This window comes from Botryllus schlosseri, chromosome 2, assembly GCF_051294905.1.
Source record: "Botryllus schlosseri isolate E-star chromosome 2, Bs_hap1, whole genome shotgun sequence".
In the NCBI taxonomy this organism is placed as follows: domain Eukaryota; kingdom Metazoa; phylum Chordata; class Ascidiacea; order Stolidobranchia; family Styelidae; genus Botryllus; species Botryllus schlosseri.
In genome coordinates this window covers 23,106,031-23,127,410 of record NC_137237.1, presented here as the reverse complement: position 1 = coordinate 23,127,410, position 21,380 = coordinate 23,106,031, and the positions used below count along the sequence as shown (strand labels likewise).

General features: G+C 41.5%; 2 protein-coding genes across 2 annotated transcripts in view; one reads left to right on the top strand and one right to left on the bottom strand.

Moving 5' to 3' along the window:
• The window catches only part of LOC145434224 (uncharacterized), a 239,063-nt gene that overhangs the window by 155,276 nt on the left and 62,407 nt on the right, over positions 1-21,380 (top strand). The window lies entirely within an intron of this gene.
• On the bottom strand, positions 186-9,718 carry LOC145434216 (cytochrome b-c1 complex subunit 2, mitochondrial-like). Its single transcript, XM_080311551.1, has 7 exons — positions 9,606-9,718; positions 9,284-9,541; positions 7,499-7,768; positions 6,732-6,831; positions 1,263-1,421; positions 882-1,138; positions 186-472 (listed from the first exon to the last, which is right to left on the bottom strand). The coding sequence occupies exons 1-7, from the start codon at positions 9,669-9,671 to the stop codon at positions 248-250; spliced, it is 1,335 nt and encodes a 444-aa protein (XP_080167677.1). The 5' UTR covers positions 9,672-9,718; the 3' UTR covers positions 186-247.

Here is a 21,380-nt window from a genome sequence, read left to right as displayed (position 1 = left end):
GTGGTATTTCAAGTGCTAGGGTGCCGCGAGGTCAAGAAGGTTGAGAACCACTGCACTACGCTACACACATATGGCCAAATTCTCCTGTAAAGGAAAAACCAAGCGCCGATCTGTCAACAATGGCGCGTCGCATCACAGATATTCTACCCTCATCCCAAGACACGATCGCAACGAAGAACACAATATTGTCTCGTAGAATCCAATAAACATGACTATTTATGCCACAAAATGATACGAATTTCCGTCATCAAAGCTCCGACAAGTACGGCGACGCTGACGTGTTACCGACGACAGCCAGACTCTTAGACCCGCCGAGAACTTTTTTAGCGACTCTGTTCACTTGCGATGCGGTGACTGCGTCGACTTTATCAACCACACTGTCCGAACTGACGTAGTCCCCGAGGAGAGACACTTGAACGCCGGCCTCCGCAACAAGACCTTCGGCGCTTTCCGTGTTCATCAGAAGCTTTGACTGAATGACAGAATAGATTGACAGAATTCTATCTACACGCATTACTTACTAAATAGTCACATAGTATTAGACTCTACGTTTTCGAAGACAGTAAAGTAAGCTACTTTGCACCCGGGCACTTTTGAACAATTTTCGATATCGCTGTTCGTATTCGAGTAGAATTACACAGCATTACTTGAGTGTTACCTCTCGAGTATTAACGATGCCTAATTCAAGTACAAATAAGCACGTAACACACAGAGCTTCAATTACGGAAAGTTATGTTCATCGATTGAAAGAAACTTCTCTGAAGAGTAATTCAAGACAGGTGAGCAGGGCGTGCTATAGCTACACTAGTAAGCAATAATTATATGGCGTCATGCATACATTTCGAAGAAACAAAAGCTAAAGCTTCAACCGAACAACTGACCTTGAGCGAATGCTTTGCCGCGTCTATTGTCTTTACGCTAATATTGCCAGCAGCCATGGCCGCCGTTTCGTCAACGACTGCCGTCAACAGCGAGGCCGCAGACTTGGAATTCGACTTCATGTAGACCCCGAGTATGCCCGCGTCGGAGTAATTCATGTTGTAACAGGACAGAGAGAATGGACCGGATACTTTGTTCGCCACCAAACTCGCCAGGCCGCTTGCCGTGCCGGATTGACGCTTCACGAAAGAATTGGAACCTGTGATGCAGAACCAGTTACAATGAAACCGAACTCTTTAATTTCGATCACTGATATGAAAAATTATACTGGACACTTACTGTCTAAAATTCTACGGAAACAAATGAACAGAACCACTTCTAACCTAATATATGCTGCAAAATTGCCACCGCAATCGCGTCTTGGTCGGTGAGTGCGACTCCATTGAAGGACAAGCCAACGCTGACTTCATCTCCCGGAGTAAAACGACGAACTTCGCTCGACACAAATCCAGACGGACTCGGCGCCGATCCGGCTCCCAAATCTGAAATGAAACATGCGATAACAAATTCCTCTCAATTAAATCGCAAGGTCCCGTCAGAATTAACGAAAAAATTTCAAGGGGTTTTGCTTTGATATGGTGGTGGCATCAGCTATACTACGGCAGATGCAACAACCTATCAATGGAATGGAAGAATTACGTTATATGCCTTCGTAGGACAGTAATCATATATGACAATGTCCAATGTGAATCCAATGTATTTAAAATTCAACAACAGAATCACCAACGTAAGAGAGCACGACCAAATTACTTATTCCGAGACGGACTTGAACAATGTCGCATTGTCAATATTTCCTTTATCAAATAGTTAAATTTCGATGAAGTATGGCAAGTCGGAGGTACGTTTGGCATTGCAGAATACCTAATGAACACTTTCATGGCAGCCAAAGTTTCATTACAGATTACTTCGTGATGGCAACCGATTAAAAATCTTTTGAAAATTTGGAGATGGTGAAATATTTGGTAAGAGGCCATAAAGACACAACAGGTGACTGTTTGCGTCCCTGTACCAATTCAGGGCATGGTATGGTATGGAATGGGAAATTTCCATACTCCATACCAGGGCTTTGGAGCAGCCGTAAATTTAAACTGCTCCAGCTCCGGCTCCGGAGCTTTCTTCTATCATACATTAGCTCCGGCTCCAGCTCCGGCTCTGAAATTATCGAATAGGTCTGTCTATATCAGGGGTAGCCAACCCGCGGGGCAAATGTGACCCGCGAGAGGGTTTTGCGTGGCCCGCGAGGTAATTTCCTATTATATATATTATCGAAAATGAATTGCTCAGATTGTGAACTTGCAAAGTCAACCAAAAATTACAATTCTGGCTGCGACACTTGGGATGTTGATGACTAAAATATCAGTTCCGACGCATTGGCAGATCCGGGGTCCAGTCACATTTTCAGTAAATCGTCGTACATTACAATAAACTAAAATAGTAGCGAAATTTTTCTTCACGCTTCGCGTGTTTAATTGTTACACGATTTCTTGCTTGGTAGCCTACCCCCTACTGAAAATGAAAAAAAAACGCCTAATTTACCCGATTGAGTCTAACTGTATTCGCAATTACGGGAGAAGGTCTTTTCGCGTTTGCGCTCGCATAAAGATCGTCGACGGTGAAATGTAGCCACAAAATGATTGTCGCATATTATCGGAGACCTTCGATATCGATGTGGCCAGACGCCGAATAGTCGTGCCCTAGCATACTGAGCCTAGCGGGCGGCATACAATAGACCCGCAATATACTCAAGTAATAATATTATTGACCTAATTTATTTATGAACTTTGAAAATTTTACCTGCTTGACGCGGCTAGTGGACCGCGCACTCGTTCGTCAATTGCATGTGCCCCTTTAGCCGAAAAGGTTGGCCATTCCTGGTCTATATAGATTACTAAGCGCGAAAATTTTTTGAAGTTCATAGGTCAATAATATTGTCATTTGACTGTATTGCGGGCCTGTTGTATATCGCTGGGCTAATTTTGCGAGGACTGGGCTATGTGGCGCTTGGATATATCGATATCGAAAGATGCGACCAACATGCGTCAATCATTTCGTGCCTAGGTTTCATAGTCGACGGTCTTACTGCGAGCGCTAACGCAATGTTGAACGACACTTTGTCTCGTAATCGCGAATATAGTTAGACTCAATCTGATACATTAAGTGTTCTTCCATTTTCACAAAAGGGCAACAATATTAAAAATAAGAAATCGAGTGACAACATGTTGCGCCAAGCTTGTAGAAAATTTTTACCTTTGATAAATCTACCGCAAATTATTCTGCTTTATTGTAGTGTACGAAGATATACCAATATATGTGAATGGCTGATGGATCTGTCAATGCGTCGGAACTGATATTTTAGTCATCACATCTCAAGTGTTCCGGCCAGACTAATCAAATTTTTGTACAATCCATTTTTGATGATATTAGAAATTTCGGAAATGACCTCGCGAGCCACTCAAAACCTTCTCGCGGGCCACGGGTTGGCCGGCCCTGCTCTATGCCATTGCTGTGCACAGCGTTAAAATTCAGGCCTGCTGTTCAGGTATGATAAATCAGCAGATGTGGTTGTTACATATATAATAGCATCTTATGAAATAGGTCGGAGCCGGAGCTACTCCTCAAATAACGGGCTCCAGCTCCGGCTCCGGCTGAATTTTATATAGAGCTCCGGCTCCAGCTCCAGTGAAAATGCACGGCTCCGGGGCTCCGGCTCCAAAGCCCTGCTCCATACACGCCTCAATCGTTCCGTACCATAGCAACATTATTCCATACCATATTTGATACTTTTTCCATAGTTTAGCTCAGTGGTTCTTAACCGTTTTCTCTCCAGCGCCCCTTTCAAAAATTGCCTGGGCCCAGCGCCCCTATTTCAAGGACTGTAGTAAAAAACAATGGGTAAGTAGCCAAAGTGCGGTTTCCGGTTGGGACTTCGCTATTAGAACAGTCAACTAATTAATGGTCTGATTGTATATGCTGTTTTCGATCATCAAATCCAGGTTGTTGTTATAACATACATCGGGTAAGGCCTACGGGATCATAGCATTTGGTTTGAGATCGATGTACACATCCGGAATTCTCCTCTTCGATTGGCAATACGGGGAAGCTAATTGTATTGGGTTTTGATCATTGCTTTGTGTGACTGCTAAATCAACTGAGAATCTGGTAGAGATCTGCTCACATTAAATTTAGTCCAGCACCAAGCTCTTAACTTTAACATGAATTGGGTTAACAACACTAAGCAGCATCATCCATTATGATACAATGAAGAAATATCCCGACGATTTAGTTTTGTAGCTCTCATATACAAGTATATTTAGTTAATCATTTTGGCCAAAAATTTTCGAAACATCATTGTACAAGGGGCATCACTCTCAAAAGTTGTACAGTAGCCTACTGTGCCTTTTCAACTTCGCCTAGTTTTCAACAATACCTAGTTCAAAACATTTTGTGGAAACTAACCCAAGCTATCGGTATAAATATCAGTTTATTATTATTTTCATAATTTCAAAACACCACAAAACTGCCCTAAAATGAAAAGATAGGAAGATGTCGAAAGGACTTGGAGTAGCTAGCGTTGCGGGAGTGTTTTAACGGGGAATTGACAATCCAAAAGTACGCCAAATTCCTTTTACATGAATTAAAATAAACCACAGCATTCATGGAAGCATGGTTGGTGGATATTTCACGATGAGCGAAAGAAAAACGTTATTTGACAGGTTTTGATGATTGTTAGTTTGCAATGAGAACTCAGGGATGTATAGAACTATTGTTCTACTATATAATCATATATCTTTTCTAGCCTACACCATCTACTGTGAGGCCATTTTTCTTCAGCGCCCCCCATTCCGCCCCCTCGAGCCCAGCGCCCCCTTTAAAATCCAAATCGCCCCCTGGGGGCGCTGGAGACAAGGTTAAGAACCACTGATTTAGCTGTTGCCAACCTCTCAGATAATATTATATTTTTGATATGTGAAAATTTTCCGGCGTTTAAATTCTAATCATTTGCATGAAACAACTTCTAAGTTAAAACAATTCAAACATTCATAGGGTATACGACAGGGGTCACCAACCTTTTTGCAACCGAGGGCTACTTTTGCGTAATGATTGAAGCGACGGGCTACTATTTACTCCCACCGTTTACCCGTACCACAGTGAATTTCCGCTTTGATATTCATAGCACTGGGCAGGACTGGACATCATGTTATCTGTTTCTATAGCAGTCAGTGGGAAGCCTGACATTGTATGATATCAACTAGTGCGCTGTACTCTGGTGTGTAACTTGACACTGCAATTCTGAGTGAGTGTTCCAGATGTGCATTGATCAAGCGTGTTTTGTGTTTGTTTTTGATGAAGTTCATGTCCAAAAAGGCTGATTCACAACGATAAGTTGAACCATAGACGCCTGCAACTTTCATAGCTGATGCGCAATTGCGCATACACCACTGTACTTTTACGTATCAACAAGACACCAAACGTTTGCTGCAGACTGAGGTGGGGGTCATTTTGCAGCTTGCTACAATTTCAATCCTCAACTGTTCAGCATCCAGAATGACAAGATTTCATTACACCGGACAGCAGCAACGATTACAGAAAGTTAGAAACATGGTATATTAAACTGCGTTGATTGTAACAGAAACAAGCTGTGTCAAAAGATGCAATACGTAATGGGTTTACAGATATTGAAAATCTGCTAGTACTTCACGGCTATCTGACTCCGAATAGTAATATTGTTTGCTACTTTGGCATTGTCCTGGACGTCGAGCAATCATACAATACAATACATTGGGTTATAATTTTCATCTGGACAAGCTACACACAATGTACAAGGCGATAAGACACAATGCAATGTAATGAACTGATAGGAGGATGTCGAACGACATGCATCAGTAGCGATCCTTTACTCAAACATCCACCTCGGCCTAGAGTGCCCGATGTCACAGTTCTTTTTCGATGTTGATCTTTTTGAAGCCTACTAGTTCTTTCCATTCCTTGCGAGTGCTTTCATTTTTCGGGTCTTTTTGTCGCTGTAAGAACGGCGACAGCGGGGGAAGAGGAGCCCAAATGAACCTCCGACGAGAATCGAACCGCGTCCGACTGCTTGGTAGGCGCTTATCGTCACCACTACGCTATCTCCCCCCAAACGGAACCCCCAGCCATTTCAAGAAGACCGTGGATGGCATACCGTCATGTCGTCTGTATAGGCAATGCGCCGTATCTTCAATTTCTTATTACAAATTGTAATTGAGGATATTTATAAGTGTTAATAAATGTAAGTTACAAGTTAGTGTGTTTTAAACAAGAATACCTGAATCAATCAATCTATATATTTATAAGCTCACTGGTAATAATCTGACGAATATTGGTAAATGCTGCTATTCCACCTATTTTTAGAATGGGCTCGCGGGCTACTCATCTAGTCCTTGCGGGCTACCTGGGGCCCGCGGGCACCGGGTTGGTGACCCCTGGTATACGATATTATAACGCCTCTTGGTAGTTTACGGAGTGAAAGTTACGATGAGCAAAATGTAACCCGTGACGCAACACGGGTTGAATATCATTCGGTTCAATGATATTGAGATTGGAATTAATATCATTATATTATTTTCCTTCATTTATGCCAGCTGTTGTCTTTAAATAGATGTCGGCCGGGTTGGGCGAGTCGCAATTTGAGATACCGGTATGAATATAGACCTTTCAGTGAACGAATTTCTGAGGTATGCAATTGATTTGACAAATCGAAAGTTGGATCATTGTCAAGGTTCTGGCAAAACTGCCTAGTACACTGAAACACTCACCCAGTTGTAAACTGTCCCCGACATCGCAAAGCTCATTGTGATCAACGCCGGACCCAACAAGAACCAAATTTTCCGCTGTATATCGCGACTTGAAAAAGTCCTACGCAAAGGAGTAAACATAAGTCACCGCCTCAAAAAATGTAGTCTGGCACAGTTTAAACTTGAAAGGAGCACAAGTAGTAATCGACAATTTTACCGTCATCTCCAAGACAACACTAACAATAGCACCCTCATGCTTTCCAAATTATAGTGATCCAAAATTTACTGATGTGTGGACCATGGAAGTAACTGGACGTCATTAAACCATAATCACAATCGCTTCTTCACATCTTTTCAAGCTATCTTCCTGTATCACGATGACTGAATATATTTTTGAAAATTGCACCTCTTTGTTGTCATTTTGCTTCAGTAGAAAAGATGCATCCTGCCATTCCAAAAAATGGCCACCTGCCAAAAGTATATTATACCAAAACTACTTTCAGAAAACCCTTACTCAAGTAATTTTCAGATCTCAATTTTCTACTTTCAATTTCATCAGTTTCATCATGCTTTGAAGATCGGTACTTCTACTTCTTTAATTGATTCAATTATTGATTTAATTAATTGTGAACCCAATTTGTATAATAGGAAATATTTTGTTTGTAAGACGACATAATATAGAAAACAAACAACGATACATAATGAGTAGAATTTTGGGTGGTACTTCTCCTTCTAGTTGAGCACCAACACCGGCTTACATTGACTACCTACGAGTAGGAGAGACTAACCTTCAGCGTCTCGGTAGAATGGGATCCGATGAGCTCGTCACGGCAGATCACGGAATTCGCAAGCCCGCCCCGAAACGAAGCTTCGTGAACGGCGTCCATAACCCCGAATGTGGGGTCGCAGCGCGCTTGAGCAGCTTGGCTTTTCATCGCTTTGCTGATGCTGTCGAGCTCCCACCAAAAGTATTTGCTGTTGAAGTTTGGAGCGAGGACCTCAGTGACAAGGTCTCGCCAAACTCTCCTCCCGGACTTGAGATTATAAATGACGTGTTCCTGTCAAAAAACGAAAAGAGTGTTCGGCACAAATGCTGGGCAAAATCGACGACTTGACCAATTGGATACCGAGTCTACTAACAACTGTTATGATGTCATACCAGTAATAATGAGATAATGTTCAAATATGTATTTGATTTGGTATTTTATTTAATATTTTAATGAAGAGTAACTGGCATTGTTTTCTTTTGGTCACAAAAGAGATACCGTAATTTTCAATGTATAATGCGCAAAATTTTACCGATTTTTTTCCCTAAAATAGGGGGGTGCGTATTATACATGGGTACAGCAAGCCTTGAAAAAAAAATCCCTCGATCAAAAACTAGAAATCACACCTTTCTTCATGTTTGTTTAAATCGCGCATCACCTCTAGCCATTGGGCCCCGTAATTCGTATTATAGAGTGTAACGTGCTGCCAAATAGAGAAGCGTGTTGCCAATTAACTAAAAGCGTGTTTCTAATTAACGAGAGTCATCTGCAAAGCACGCCATCTCTTGCTGAGTTGGTTTGCCGTTTGTACGCGAGCGAAATCAGGTCGCTGATTGCTACAAGCATGCGCGGCAATCCTTGTTGATTCATCGCGTCAACGACTGGCCTTAACAATCGCATACACATTACACAAGATGCCATGTGCGCAAGATATAATCGCTTGCGTAATCAGTCGCATCTCCAACAGAACTGGTGCGCACGACATAACCGTTGGCCTGAGCAATCGCATCTGTCATTGTAATAGGCCACGTGCGCAAGATGTCGTGTGTCGCTAGCCTGAGCTATCGCGTCGCCCACCTCACAGGCTTTCGCTACTATCTTCTCTCGTTTAGAGACAATGCCGTTAATTGTATTATGATTAGCGATCATTACGTCACGATTGTTCGACAGTGACATCGCAAAACGCGAATGCAGGGTGCGTACTATAGGCCTACATGGGTACAGGCTTTTTCCAAGAATATACACGTCATTTTAAGGGTGATAATTATACATGGGGGCGCACTATATTCGGAAAATTACGGTACTTATTAAAAGAATGCCAGTTAATCGTCAATAAAAATAATTTCTCATTTCTTGACCCTGTCCATTTGGTATCACTTTGTGGCCATTCTTAGGGTCAATCACTAAACAGAAAAAATAGTGCATAGTGGTATCAATTTTAATCTGCCACTATAAATTTCCAATTGGCATTGAAGAATGTGAAATAGCATACTGGGCAGTTACATCAGACATAATTTTGGTTACATATTATATTCACTGCAGTGTTGGCAACCTTTCAAAAAGCTTGTAGACCTCTGACCTACATAATCTCAATATCACATGTAAGAGGTAGAATAATACCAAATGGACTCCAATAAATTTTGTGATCATTTTAATTGATATTCTAAGCACAATTAAGTCCATGCTTTTGTCCAATGATTCATGATCTATAGATTATGTTTAGGATAGTCGTGCTAATCTAAGATTAGTACGAATATGAAAATACCCTCATTCAGTTACTTAACAGCAAGGACCATTTCTTCTTACCCTAGTTCCAGTGACTGAGAAATCGCCGCCCAATGAGCCCAGTAACTGTGTTGCATTCCATGCGGAAGACTCGCTTGATGTTAAACACGATGCTGAGCGAAGACAATGAGATACTCCTGCATTCAAAGACGGATCTTCATATCGGCTCCCGGCACGAGCAAAAATTGAAACATTGGAGTGCTTGTTTGCAACATCCACCGACACAACTGTTAATCCATTATCCAACTTGGTTTTGGCTATCTCCTTTTCCGCGATTTCCTTCGAAACGTTGATGGAAAGTTCAAAATTCCAACTGCAAAGACAATATAATAGCAGTACAAACCTGGGAAACAAGCTGCTTGGAATACAATCTTCTCAAATTCAATCTTGAAATCGGCCTTTGAAACATTTCAGCGGAGGATAAAATATTAGCAAAACAAAGGGGCGGCTCTAGCCTGCAGCAAGAAAATAAATTACGATTAAGCTTGTTAACAGTGTAGGCTGCCGTTCGTTGATGAAATACTCAAACCCTTTTCGTGTAGATTAGGTGGTACTACCATTCGACATTCGACGACTCCACTTACAACAAAACAAGCTTGATTTTTTTACTGGTGCGAGTTCCGAGTGGTGCGGTATCCCTTTTTTACAATACCACTTCTGATTGAAAATTTGTGATTTCAACGGTAATTATTTTCACAAAATCTATCAACCTTTAGAAGCTCGTCGTAACTATAAATATTTGACTAAATATCTGGTTTATCCAATAAGGTCAAAACGAACAGCTAATGAATAAAACCGACTCAGCAAACTCCAGCAGCAATACGACAGACCAATAATTGCGCATTGACCCTTGACCAAATATCATAAGGTCATCTATATGCACCACGAAATAATCTGGCAGGCAAAAGTTCACAGGAAAAGCCACAACCAAACTTGGTATACTTAGGCTTACCATACGTCCTCTTTTAAGAGGATTTGTCCTCTTTTTTGACTTTTTTGAAAGTGTCCTCGGAGGACGCCCTTTTGTCCTCTTTTTTGAAAATTTAGGTCATATTTAGAGGAAATCGCGAGTCATATGCCGCAAATTAGAGCAGAAGTGAAGCTCCGGCGGGTATTTCGGAGGGAAAAGGGGTGATTTCAGCTCTGAGCGGAAGTGATGACCTTTTTTTTTTTTTTTTTTTTTTATTTTAGTCATCCACCTGGCAATGTGGAGTGAAAAACGTGTTTTTGAGCTCTGAGCAAAAGTGATGACCTTTTTTTTTTTTTTTTTTTTTTTTTTTTAGTCATCCGATCATGAAGCGGGTGAAATTTACCTGTTTTTGAGAATTCTTCTCCAGTTTTGCTTGTCTGAAATTTCTCAAAAAGTGTCCTCTTTTTTCATTTCCGAAATATGGTAAGCCTAGGTATACTGAGCATGGAGAATAATTTATGTTTACCAGTATGTTATGGCACATGTCTAAGAGCAGTGTAACCAATTCACATGAATACCCAATGACTGACTTCAACACAGTGTTGGGATGACTCGAGTCATGACTTGACTCGAGTCAGACTCGAGTCACCTTTTTCCTATGACTTGACTTGACTCGAGTCACTTTGCTAAAATGACTTGACTTGACTTGACTCGGCGTATCAGAAATGCGGTTTGACTCGTGACTCGGAGCAAAATTCACGAGTCAATTTCAAGTCATCAAGTAATCGGAGCCGATAAAAATCACTGTATCTTGCATATGTTCGGATTGTTCACGAAACGCTTGTGTAACCCTTGAAAGCGACCAATCATTCAACGATCGATCGTTTCACTGAGCCTCGATTGTTCTCTCATAAATAAATTGATCGCAAACGAAGTGATCGAAGCTTACAGTTACGTTGTCGTAAACTCTAGTAGTAAAGTAATAAAATAGAAAAACGTCTATTTCTGTTCTATGTTCTTACCTTAACCGAACCTCTTGTTTTATTGAAATCGAATTCGAATATAGTGTATATTGTCCTCGACCATTAGCGCAAGCTGGAATTTTATCATATGTATGTGTAAATGAGTAATGTATTGCATCTTATCAAGTCGTCTCTCTATTCTCTATTTTGGCTGGTAACTATATAAACTTAGGCTATGCAATTACTTACGTAGCTCAACAGTTCTACGTGTATGTGAGCGATATCGCGCCTTCTTGCCGGTATATTCCACTCTATATTCGTTCATTGGTTCGGAATCAATGATCCCTCAATCTGTATTTCAGACAGCTAGCAAATTGCAATGACGTAATCATGCCTCATACTTCGAAAAGGCAACTTGACTTGAAATGTGACTTGACTCGTGACTTGACTTGACTTGACTCGACTTGACTCGAGTCACCGCCAAAAATCGAGTGACTTGACTTGACTCGAGTCACCTTTGAAAATCGATTGACTTGACTTGACTCAAGTCAAAATGTGCAATGACTCGGAATGACTCGTGACTCGAAGGTAGTGACTTGATCCCAACACTGCTTCAACATGACATCAAGTATAATGAACGACGACTGTAAAATAGTAGGTTCATTTCAGCATCAACTCATGGTCGAAAATGTTTGCTCGTAGTAGTTTCATGACCATCTTTCCCAGGTTGACAAACTCGGATTCATTCTGTGACGCATAAAATTTGTCAATACTTTCTGATTAGAATTTCACTTTCAGGGTGGAAACCCTCTGCGGTCCGCTCAAAATCTCGTCGCGTGCTGGATTCGGCAAGAGGGCCGTATGTTGCCCGCCCCTGATTTTGTGAATTAATCAACAATATGATGTTATAGTATCGCGTAATTCTGCCAAGATGGTGACAAGATGTAGCGTAATTATGGAGCGACTTCTTGACAGGTAGTTCGTTGGTTCAAGCCCTCGCCGACCCAAGCCCTCGCCGACCCGACCCGAACCAATCAATTTACATGGTCAAGTCAAGCCCATTTACATGGTCAAGCCCATTTACATGGTCAAGCCCATTTACATGGTCAAGTCGTCTTGAAGCCAAGTCGTCTTGGAGTGACGTCATGAGACGGCTTGCCAAAGTGATCGAGTTTACATGGTCATGTTTCTCGCATCTCGAGTGATACACAGCACTTTGGGATTCAGCTCGGGAATATGCTACGGCAGTTGAGATATCCAGAAATACTTCAACACAATTCTAGAATGATCAAATACACCGTGTATATATTCTTTCTGATAGTGAGTTGGGCAAGTAAGTTATGTTGTTGGCTGTACCCGCTTCATAAGTTGTGACGCTGAACAAATAAGACCACGTGCATATTATAAAAGCAGTATCATGTACTGATAGAGCTTTCACAATCACCCAGTTGAAATACGTGCCGGTTTCGTGAAATATGAACATGAAATGTTGGTATGTTGCTGTAGTCTGGATTCGTTCTCAAGTACCGATACTGTTCAAGCCGTCTCTAAGCGACTCTGCGGAACGGATCGAGCTCAAGACGGATTGAAGCCGTCTGCCTTTTTCTCTTTTTCAAAAACGAGAGAGTCGCATTGACGAGTCAGCTTCGAAGCTGACCCAAACGGCCATGTAAATGGGCTTAGTGAAATTGGAATCCACTCTACGGCTTACGCACTTGGCTCTCAGCATTACCGGGATAACACGGATGGGATGGTGCAAGATTTAGAAAACCCTACAAGGTTATTTCTGAACCCTCATTGTCCGTCCAGCGCCATATGCAGATTTTGCATGGTATACATAATGCATATACGCAGATGGTGTGATATATATATAATATATCACGAGTATGGGTGTGTATGCGGAAAAAAACATCAGGGACAATAATACAGCGTCCTATTCCGTACCCCCATATTGCCTTTGCTATAAGCGGTTTTGATAAATGCAATGACATGCCATAGCGCAGTACTTTCCAACAGGGCTGTGGAGTCGGAGTTTGGCTAATTTTAACTTAATGAAGTCGGAGTCGGAGTATCTTTTTAGCACGCCTTGAAGCCGGAATCGTGAAAACTATAGTGGCTGGAGTCGGAATCGCGGAGTCGGAGTCGTGGAAAGAATACTGACTGGAGTCGGAGTCGGAGTCGGAGTTTGTGAAAATGACACTGACTCCGACTCCAACTCAACTTCTTTATTATGAAAACAATTGCTTCCAAAGGTATCTTTAAATTACTAATAATACCAACAACTAATATAGGATTTTTACGTACCATCAATCACTGTTATTAGTAACGATATAAATCAGGGGCGGCCAACCCGTGGCCTGCGGGCCAAATGTGGCCCGCGAGAAGGTTTTGTGTAACACTACTATTTTCGGATTGTCGGGACCGTAACTGCCGCACCCCAAAACCCCATATTGGGGGGAGCTCGAAGGGGGCCTAAAATTATTTCTTGAATTAACAGAAATCATAGGGTCTTTTTTGGAAATTATATGCAACATTTTCAAAAAAATATTGCGCGCTGTGCGCGATTTAGTGTCAAATATCATGAAGATTCGGTACCCTTCCCTTAACAAAAAATTCGCATGATTTATAGAAATGGGCACGTCGGTATCGGCCATTACCGCGCCACGACGTACCAATACATTTAAGTTATAGACCATGTAAATGTAACCAGAGGTGGTCAAAGTAGTCAAGAAAGCTACTCAAGTAGAAGTAAAAGTAGCGACGACAAAATCTACTCAAGTACGAGTAGAAGTACTTCTTCCATAAGCAACATAAAACCTACTTGAAGTAGAAGTAGAATTGACTGACTTTAAAAGTACTCAAGTAAGTTAGTAGTTGTGAAAACGGTCCTAATTCGTTCACATGGATTGTAAAAAGGTTGTTGTTGTTGTTTATTAAAAAGAAAACTTTGGCGCTTATCACCTGTTGGTGGAAAAGCATTTCAGTGATACGAAATAATATCAAGGCGAGAAAAGGGAAATTACAGAGCAGTTGAAAAGATCACATTCATGGCTATTCACAAATAACGGTTGCAGGATAACACAAATTCAATTGTAAAAAGGTGTAAATTGAGCTATGCGAAAGGTGACGAGCTTGATTCATATTGATGCATACCAACAGGTATCCAATTATCGATATATTTTCCGGAAATTAAAGGCATTACTACAGGGTTGTAATGACTCGAGTCATGACTCGACTCGAGTCCGACTCGAGTCACGTTTTTCAGATGACTCGACTCGACTCGAGTCATTTTCTCAAATTACGGAAATGACTCGACTCGGCTCGAGTCAATTTGTGTATTGACTCGACTTGGACTCGAGTCATTGTGCATGACTCGAACCAAGCCATAGGACTCTAGACTATAAGACGGCCAAGACCGACCTTTCATTGTAATTTCGAGGAATAGTAAAGTAATCACACTATTGGGATTTCGTCTATTCGTACTGGTACTTAAAAATGTGCCCAGAAACTTCTAAAAATGACGAAAATTAGTATATTATAAATGCGAACCATTCGATATCACCAAACAGAGTTACAAAAAGTGGATTTAACAAGCCTTTAACTGGAAACTGGGCAGTCAACACAATGACTTTGACTCGACTCGAGTCATAATACCATGACTCGGACTCGACCCTCTGCTCGGTGACTTGGACTCGGACTTGACTCGGTGGTGAATTGAAAATGACTCGACTTGACTCGAGTCAAAACTATAAAACTGAGATTGACTTGTGACTCGGAGCATTGTGACTTGGTTACAACCCTGCATTACTACACTTGTTTTTATGCTTCAACATGTATGTTATCCAGATAAAAGAACTGATATTAATTATAACTCAAAGTATATGATACTGGCAATTAAAAGTAAAATGTAAATACTACTTCTAAAAGTGGAACATGTATTTCATGCCTTTAGTCAGGGTTGTAAAGACTCGGGTCAGACACGAGTCACGATTTTTTGGTGACTCGACTTGACTCGAGTCATTTTCTTAAAAATGAAAAATGAATCGATTCGACTCGAGTCAATTTGTGTATTGACTCGACTTGTACTCGAGTCATTGCGCAATGCGCATGACTCAGAGTCCGAGTCTCGGACCAAATCATATGACTCGAGATTGGGTCTACCAAGACAGGCATTTAATTGTAATTTCGAAGAATAGTAAAGTTATCACACTATAATTATTTTGTCTATCAGTACTAATGCTTGAAAATGCTACCAGATACTGTTATAAGTGAGGAAAATTAGCATATTATAAATGCGAACCATTCGATATCACCAAAAAGAGTAATAAAAAGTTGGTTTAACAAGACTTTAACTGTAAACAGAGCAGTCAACACAATGACTTGGACGCGGACTCGAGTCAAAACACTATGACTCGGACTCGACACTCTACTCCGTGACTTGGACTCGGACTTGACTCGGTACTGAATTGAAAATGACTCGACTTGACTCGAATCAAAACTATAAAAGTGAAATTGACTTGTGACTCGGAACCTTGTGACTTGGTTACAACCCTGCCTTTAGTCCAGAAAGTTTCAAAGGTGATATGCTGAAACAGCTCTAAAACTTAAAAAAAAAAGTCAGAGTCCACTTTTCCAGATTAGGACGCGCAATGGACATGCTAGATTACGATATGACAAGTAAATGTTAGATTTCGAAACATTAGTTTCAAACGTCATGATGAGCCATATATACTGTGATGAATTATTTCATATGGGCGAAGGACGACAATGTGGTGTAAACGGAAAAACGCCAACCCGCGACCTAAATTATATTCACCGATACTTTCGTGAAATCATACTGGTCACTCCGTATCCACTGCGCGCGAAGCGCGACGAAAATTCTTCGCTTTACTCAACTTTTATGAAAATTAAATGTTGATACTCCGTGAAAACAGCCTCGAAATTTCTCAGGCTATCTTCCTGATTGGAAGATTGAACTACTTATACTTGACAAACTGAAAATAGCGAAAAATAAGTAAGTAGGCTAGATCAGTGGTTCTCAACCTTTTCCACCTCGCGGACCGGTAAAAGTTCAAAAAATATTTGGCGGACCGGTGGACTTTGAGAAATTGAAATCAACCCAAAATATAGAGTATGAAGCCGGTTTTTGCAAGTATATGGTGCTAGAAAGTGATATTTTTAGGTTTTAGATCGTAATTGATTATGTTCATGATGGTATCCATGAGATTTTACGGTAGTGAGTCTGCTGAGTCGAGGTAAAATTGCCTTTCCCATATAAACGTGCTACCACCGCGAGTCGTTTACAGTCTTACGCGCCGTATGCCGTGGATTTAACCGACCACGCCAACTCGAATAATATTGTTCTCTTCGACGACATCGAGAGAAGAAGTGTTTTGGAGTCGACCAAGCGCCTTTTCGTGCTACCTTGCTGAATGTTCATTGTGCTCAATACCACCAAGCGTAGGCTACTCATGCTACTACGGATACAATGCGCCGCACGAAAACAGCTGGCAACAGCTATGCTTGCTGGCCAATGGCCATACACAAAACCGTTCCGAAAAGGCACGTCGTCGGTCAACCCCCCGAAAATCGTTCGTCTTGGGCCCCACAGCTTTCACCACTACTTGTGAGCACATCCATTCTACTAAGTGCAGACAGAGAGTTTACGTAGCCTAATCGCGCGAAGCGCGGAAATGTTCTATAATTCATGACCGAATCCGTCAATAATATTGGTAATTGCGTACATATTGCTAGAATTTTTTTATCCTCTCAGAATTATCAGATTCTCCGGTAGAGCTGAGTGAGATGTCGCCTTGGAGAATTTATGGCATGAAATCAAATTAAACTTATTCGGGCTGGACTGTTGCGATACTTACTTCGTTGCATGTCATTATTTCATGACCTACTGTCTGTTATATAGTGAATAGATATTGAAATCGCCCATGCGCACTAAGCAAAAAGAAGCACACGATTTCAAATTGCTATTTCTTCACTGGAAAATAACTTTTCTTTGTGGGATAGCATTTTTGCTGTGGGGTACAGATAGCCAGGACAGCGAAATTCGGCTCCAGCCATTTAGGTGCCTATGGACAATTTGACATGTATATCGAGGTTTTCGGGCTACAAAAGGGCAGTCGTTTTCGGCCAAGTTTTATCGCTGTCAAATTTTTGGCCCACTTTTCGCAGTCCTGTGTTAGCCCAAACTTCATCATGTGTAGGTGCGTCGTGGCGCGGCAATGGCTGACGCCTAAAATGCCTGATCTTGCAAATCATGCGTATTTCTTGGTAGAAGGGCACCCAATATTCAATTTATTTAGTGACACAAAATCGGACAAAGCGTGAAAAAAATTTGGAAAAGTTGGATGAAGTTTCAACTAGAATAATCTATAATTCATGTTCATTCATGAAATAACTTTGGGCCCCCTTCAAGCGCGACCCCAATCAATTAGGGGTTTGTAGTGCGACAGTTACTATAGGTCCTAGGCTAGGCATATTTCCCAAAATGAATGAATGCAAAACGAACTTCGTGCAAACTGCGCATTTAGCGAGTCAGCTTGTTCTTGTCGCTCGCATGTCGTAAATGACACGGCTTGGACTTCAAGTCAAACGTTTCCAGACCTAATGTTACCTCACAAAGTTCTCAATCAGTTCCAATTTTGATGTTTTATTTATTTTATCAATGGACAAGCCTTCAACATATTGCATCTTGAAATTAAGGTATAAAATTGTAAAATGCCTGGCGGACCGGCAGGAAAGTAGTCGCGGACCGGCACCGGTCCGCGGACCGGCGGTTGAGAACCACTGGGCTAGATCACAAAATATTACGAAGTAGAAGTAGAAGTAGCGAAAATCAGATCTACTTGAGTCATTACCAGAAGTAGAGGAAAACTACTTGAGTACTTCGGAAAGTAGAAATACTTCGTTACTGACCACCTCTGAATGTAACATGCGACTCCGAGAAGAGTGCCAGAGAACGATCAGCAGCGAGAAGACCTCGGCCGAAAAGGACTGCCCTTGTGCTGACCGAAAATTTCGATATAACCTATATACATATATGTTTAATGTTCCATAGGCGCCTAAACGGCTGGCGCCGAATGTTCCTGTCCTTGCGATCTGAGCCCCACAAGATAAATGCCATCGCGAAGGAACATTTTTAGCCAGCAAAGAAATACCAATTTGAAATCGTGTACGTCTTTTAGTTCAGTACGTTTGGGCGATTTCATGATCTTTTGACATAGCAGATAGGAGGTCACGAAATAGCATCATGTAACGATAGATAGATAGATCATTTATTAAATTCGTCTCACCAGGAAAATTTGAAACATTCAAATAATCGGTATGGACAGGGAAGGGACGATACGACCGAGAAGTCATCTGGTCAACCCCTTCCCTATAGAGCATACAAATTATAACTCACGAGACAGACGAACACAATGATAAATTTCGAAAACACAAAAATAAAAGAGATCGGTATAAACGAAGTCATTGATCTCACGGTTGATCTCATCTCTACCGTTACGTAACAAATTATCGCCTTACTACCGTAAGTATCGAATTTTGCGAGTTGACGAACCATATCGCTTCGAAGTATCGAAAGTTGTTCACAAATATTTTTGCAATAGCTTGCCTCCTGTGTTTGATGACTTTTTCATACCTGCTAAAAATGTCCACTCCCATTACATGAGATCCTTGTCGAAGGGAAATATCTACCCCCACCCAATAGCAACCTGACCAAGAGATCTATCGACTACTCAGGACCTATCATCTGGAATGCATTATCACCACATATCCGTGAATTGCCTTATAATAGATTCAAAAAAGACCTACTTAATCACCTCTTGTCGTTATATCAACACCGTTGCCCTACCTCGCCCAGGCATTACTTCATTGATCATTTGCTACCGTCGTTTACTTTTTATATTTAGTTTCCTTTTTTAACTAACATTTTCGCAGTTAGACTGTATAGAGTCAAATGTACCTGTTATATGCGGGTGTGATTAGACTAGTTGACCTTCAAAGTCGTATCGATCATTCCTATCTAATACCGAATACCGTGCATGCATATTTTCCGTATTGCCGTCTGTTGTTATGTATCTTAGTTGGATGCAAATAAAAACTCTCTCTCTCTCTGATACCAACGAGTACACCTGAAGAGGTTTACGGTAATTATTATTTAAGGGTCCTAATTTTTCCAACACACCTCACTCATCTCTACCGGCAAATCTGATTACGTGAGCAGAAAGAGGAAAAAGTTGAGAGCAATATATATGCAATTCCCGATCACATTGACCGATTTAATCATGAATTATGTAAATTATTCGCACTTCACGCGTTTAGGCGAAACAAGCTCACTCGCTAAACGAACACCCAGTGTAGATGATAAGTAGCGGCAAACGGCGTATAGCCTGAGGGGCTCTGGGGGGCGAAGCCCCCTATAAGTTCGGTTTATCACCCTATGGAGGCCTAAAACCAACGTTTGGGGGGGGTGGCTGACGAAGTGCTGTAACGGTCCTGCGAATTGTTGCGCATTTTCACTTGTTGACGTTCAATTTAACTCGTTATTCACACTACTCACTGTACGTCGAATAACATTCTCATTTGTTGACTCATATGATATCCCATGATGAGTCGCACAATGAAACCTTGCGTTACAAGTGGGCCGCGAACTGAAAAAGGTTGGAAAGCACTGCCCAAGGCGCTAGCGCATTGGTTCCCAACGCTGTTTTTATGGCGACTCATTTAAGACAAATAAGATCGTTAAAATCTTTCGGCTCGAATTGTGAATCCTACCATTGCTTGAGTTTGTGTCGGGTGCATGCTATTGAAGCGTAAAATGAGCTTTTGAATAATGATCGTTCAGCTTCGGCTGGCATACCACCCGCTCATCTTGCAGATAAACGATTCCAAGCAAAACGGTAGCTTTCAAGTTCAATTTGATAGGCCTATTCTCAGCAGTCATGGTGAATTACGCTCGCTTGCAGAATGTTACATTGCTCCAACTGTTGCTGTTGTTGTTTCTTGTTTGCGGTATTCATGGTGTCTATCGTCGACTTCTATGGTCATTTACACCAGGCCAATTTGTTCAGTTTTTTTCCGTAGCTGCTGACTTGTAGCACGGTCAACTTATAGGCTTTCATAAGACACCGCTTACACGGATGAGATGGCGAGGTGGAGCCTAAATAAACCTACCACACTTGGTTAGGAATTCTGGAGTCGACCTCGGTCGGACTCGAACCCGGAACACATTGGTCTGGGGTCGACCTCGAGCCTGCAACGCATTGGTGTTGCAACTGTGGATTATACCAATGCTATCTCGCCACCGCTCCAACAGTACTCTTATACAAATGTCCTCATTGTTGTTATGATAACTTGGAGTAGACGCAGTCGCCCATTTCTGCGATTGCCGACATGGTCAAACAACATTATGAACATGTTGATTCTTGTCTCAAATTGCGACAGTATACGTCAGTTCAAAGTTTCCTCGCTAGAGTTAATCGCAAAATCGTTTCAAAACAGATATCGGTAGTCGCGGTACTAGGGATGGTGTGAACCTCTGAAAGGTTCAGGTTCGTGTGAACGCGAACCTTTTTGAATGGTTCTATGTGAACGCGAACGTGAACCTCATGACGTCACGTGACGTCATATTGCTAATTCCAACCCTACATTTCAGTAAAGTGATAGCCGATAATAATGTACACTATAACTAGCGACGACTCGGGCCACATAATGCCACAATGCTGAAGTACATAGTGACGTTTTAAACGTCGCCAAATGTATCAACTGGGGCAAGCAAATGATATCATAATTAATCCCATAAAATCAATATCTTCCGTCACTTTGACAACAATTTCGACGAGGACTTGCAAGGGAATATAAGCTTACGCCTTAACGGTCTCGGCCAGACCGGACATTGTATTCGGCGTTTGAGTATTGCTATTTGCTATGTTGATATTGGGCAGAGTGTAAAACGGGTTTCTCCACTTGCTACCTATATTACTCCGTTAACAAGTTATACAGCAGTAGCCCACACCCCAATCGCACGGATTTGGTTTTTATGATACAATAAGCACATGAAATCAAGATTAACCCCGCTCGCCTGCTAGATTTTTTACATCAGACAACGCTATTAATCTCATTGATTGGTTGAGTAAGCATCATTCACTGACTACCTACATGTAATGTATTTCGCTCTTGATGTGTGATTGCAGAGAGTATCGAAATATTCGAGCAAACTTTTGTAACAAAG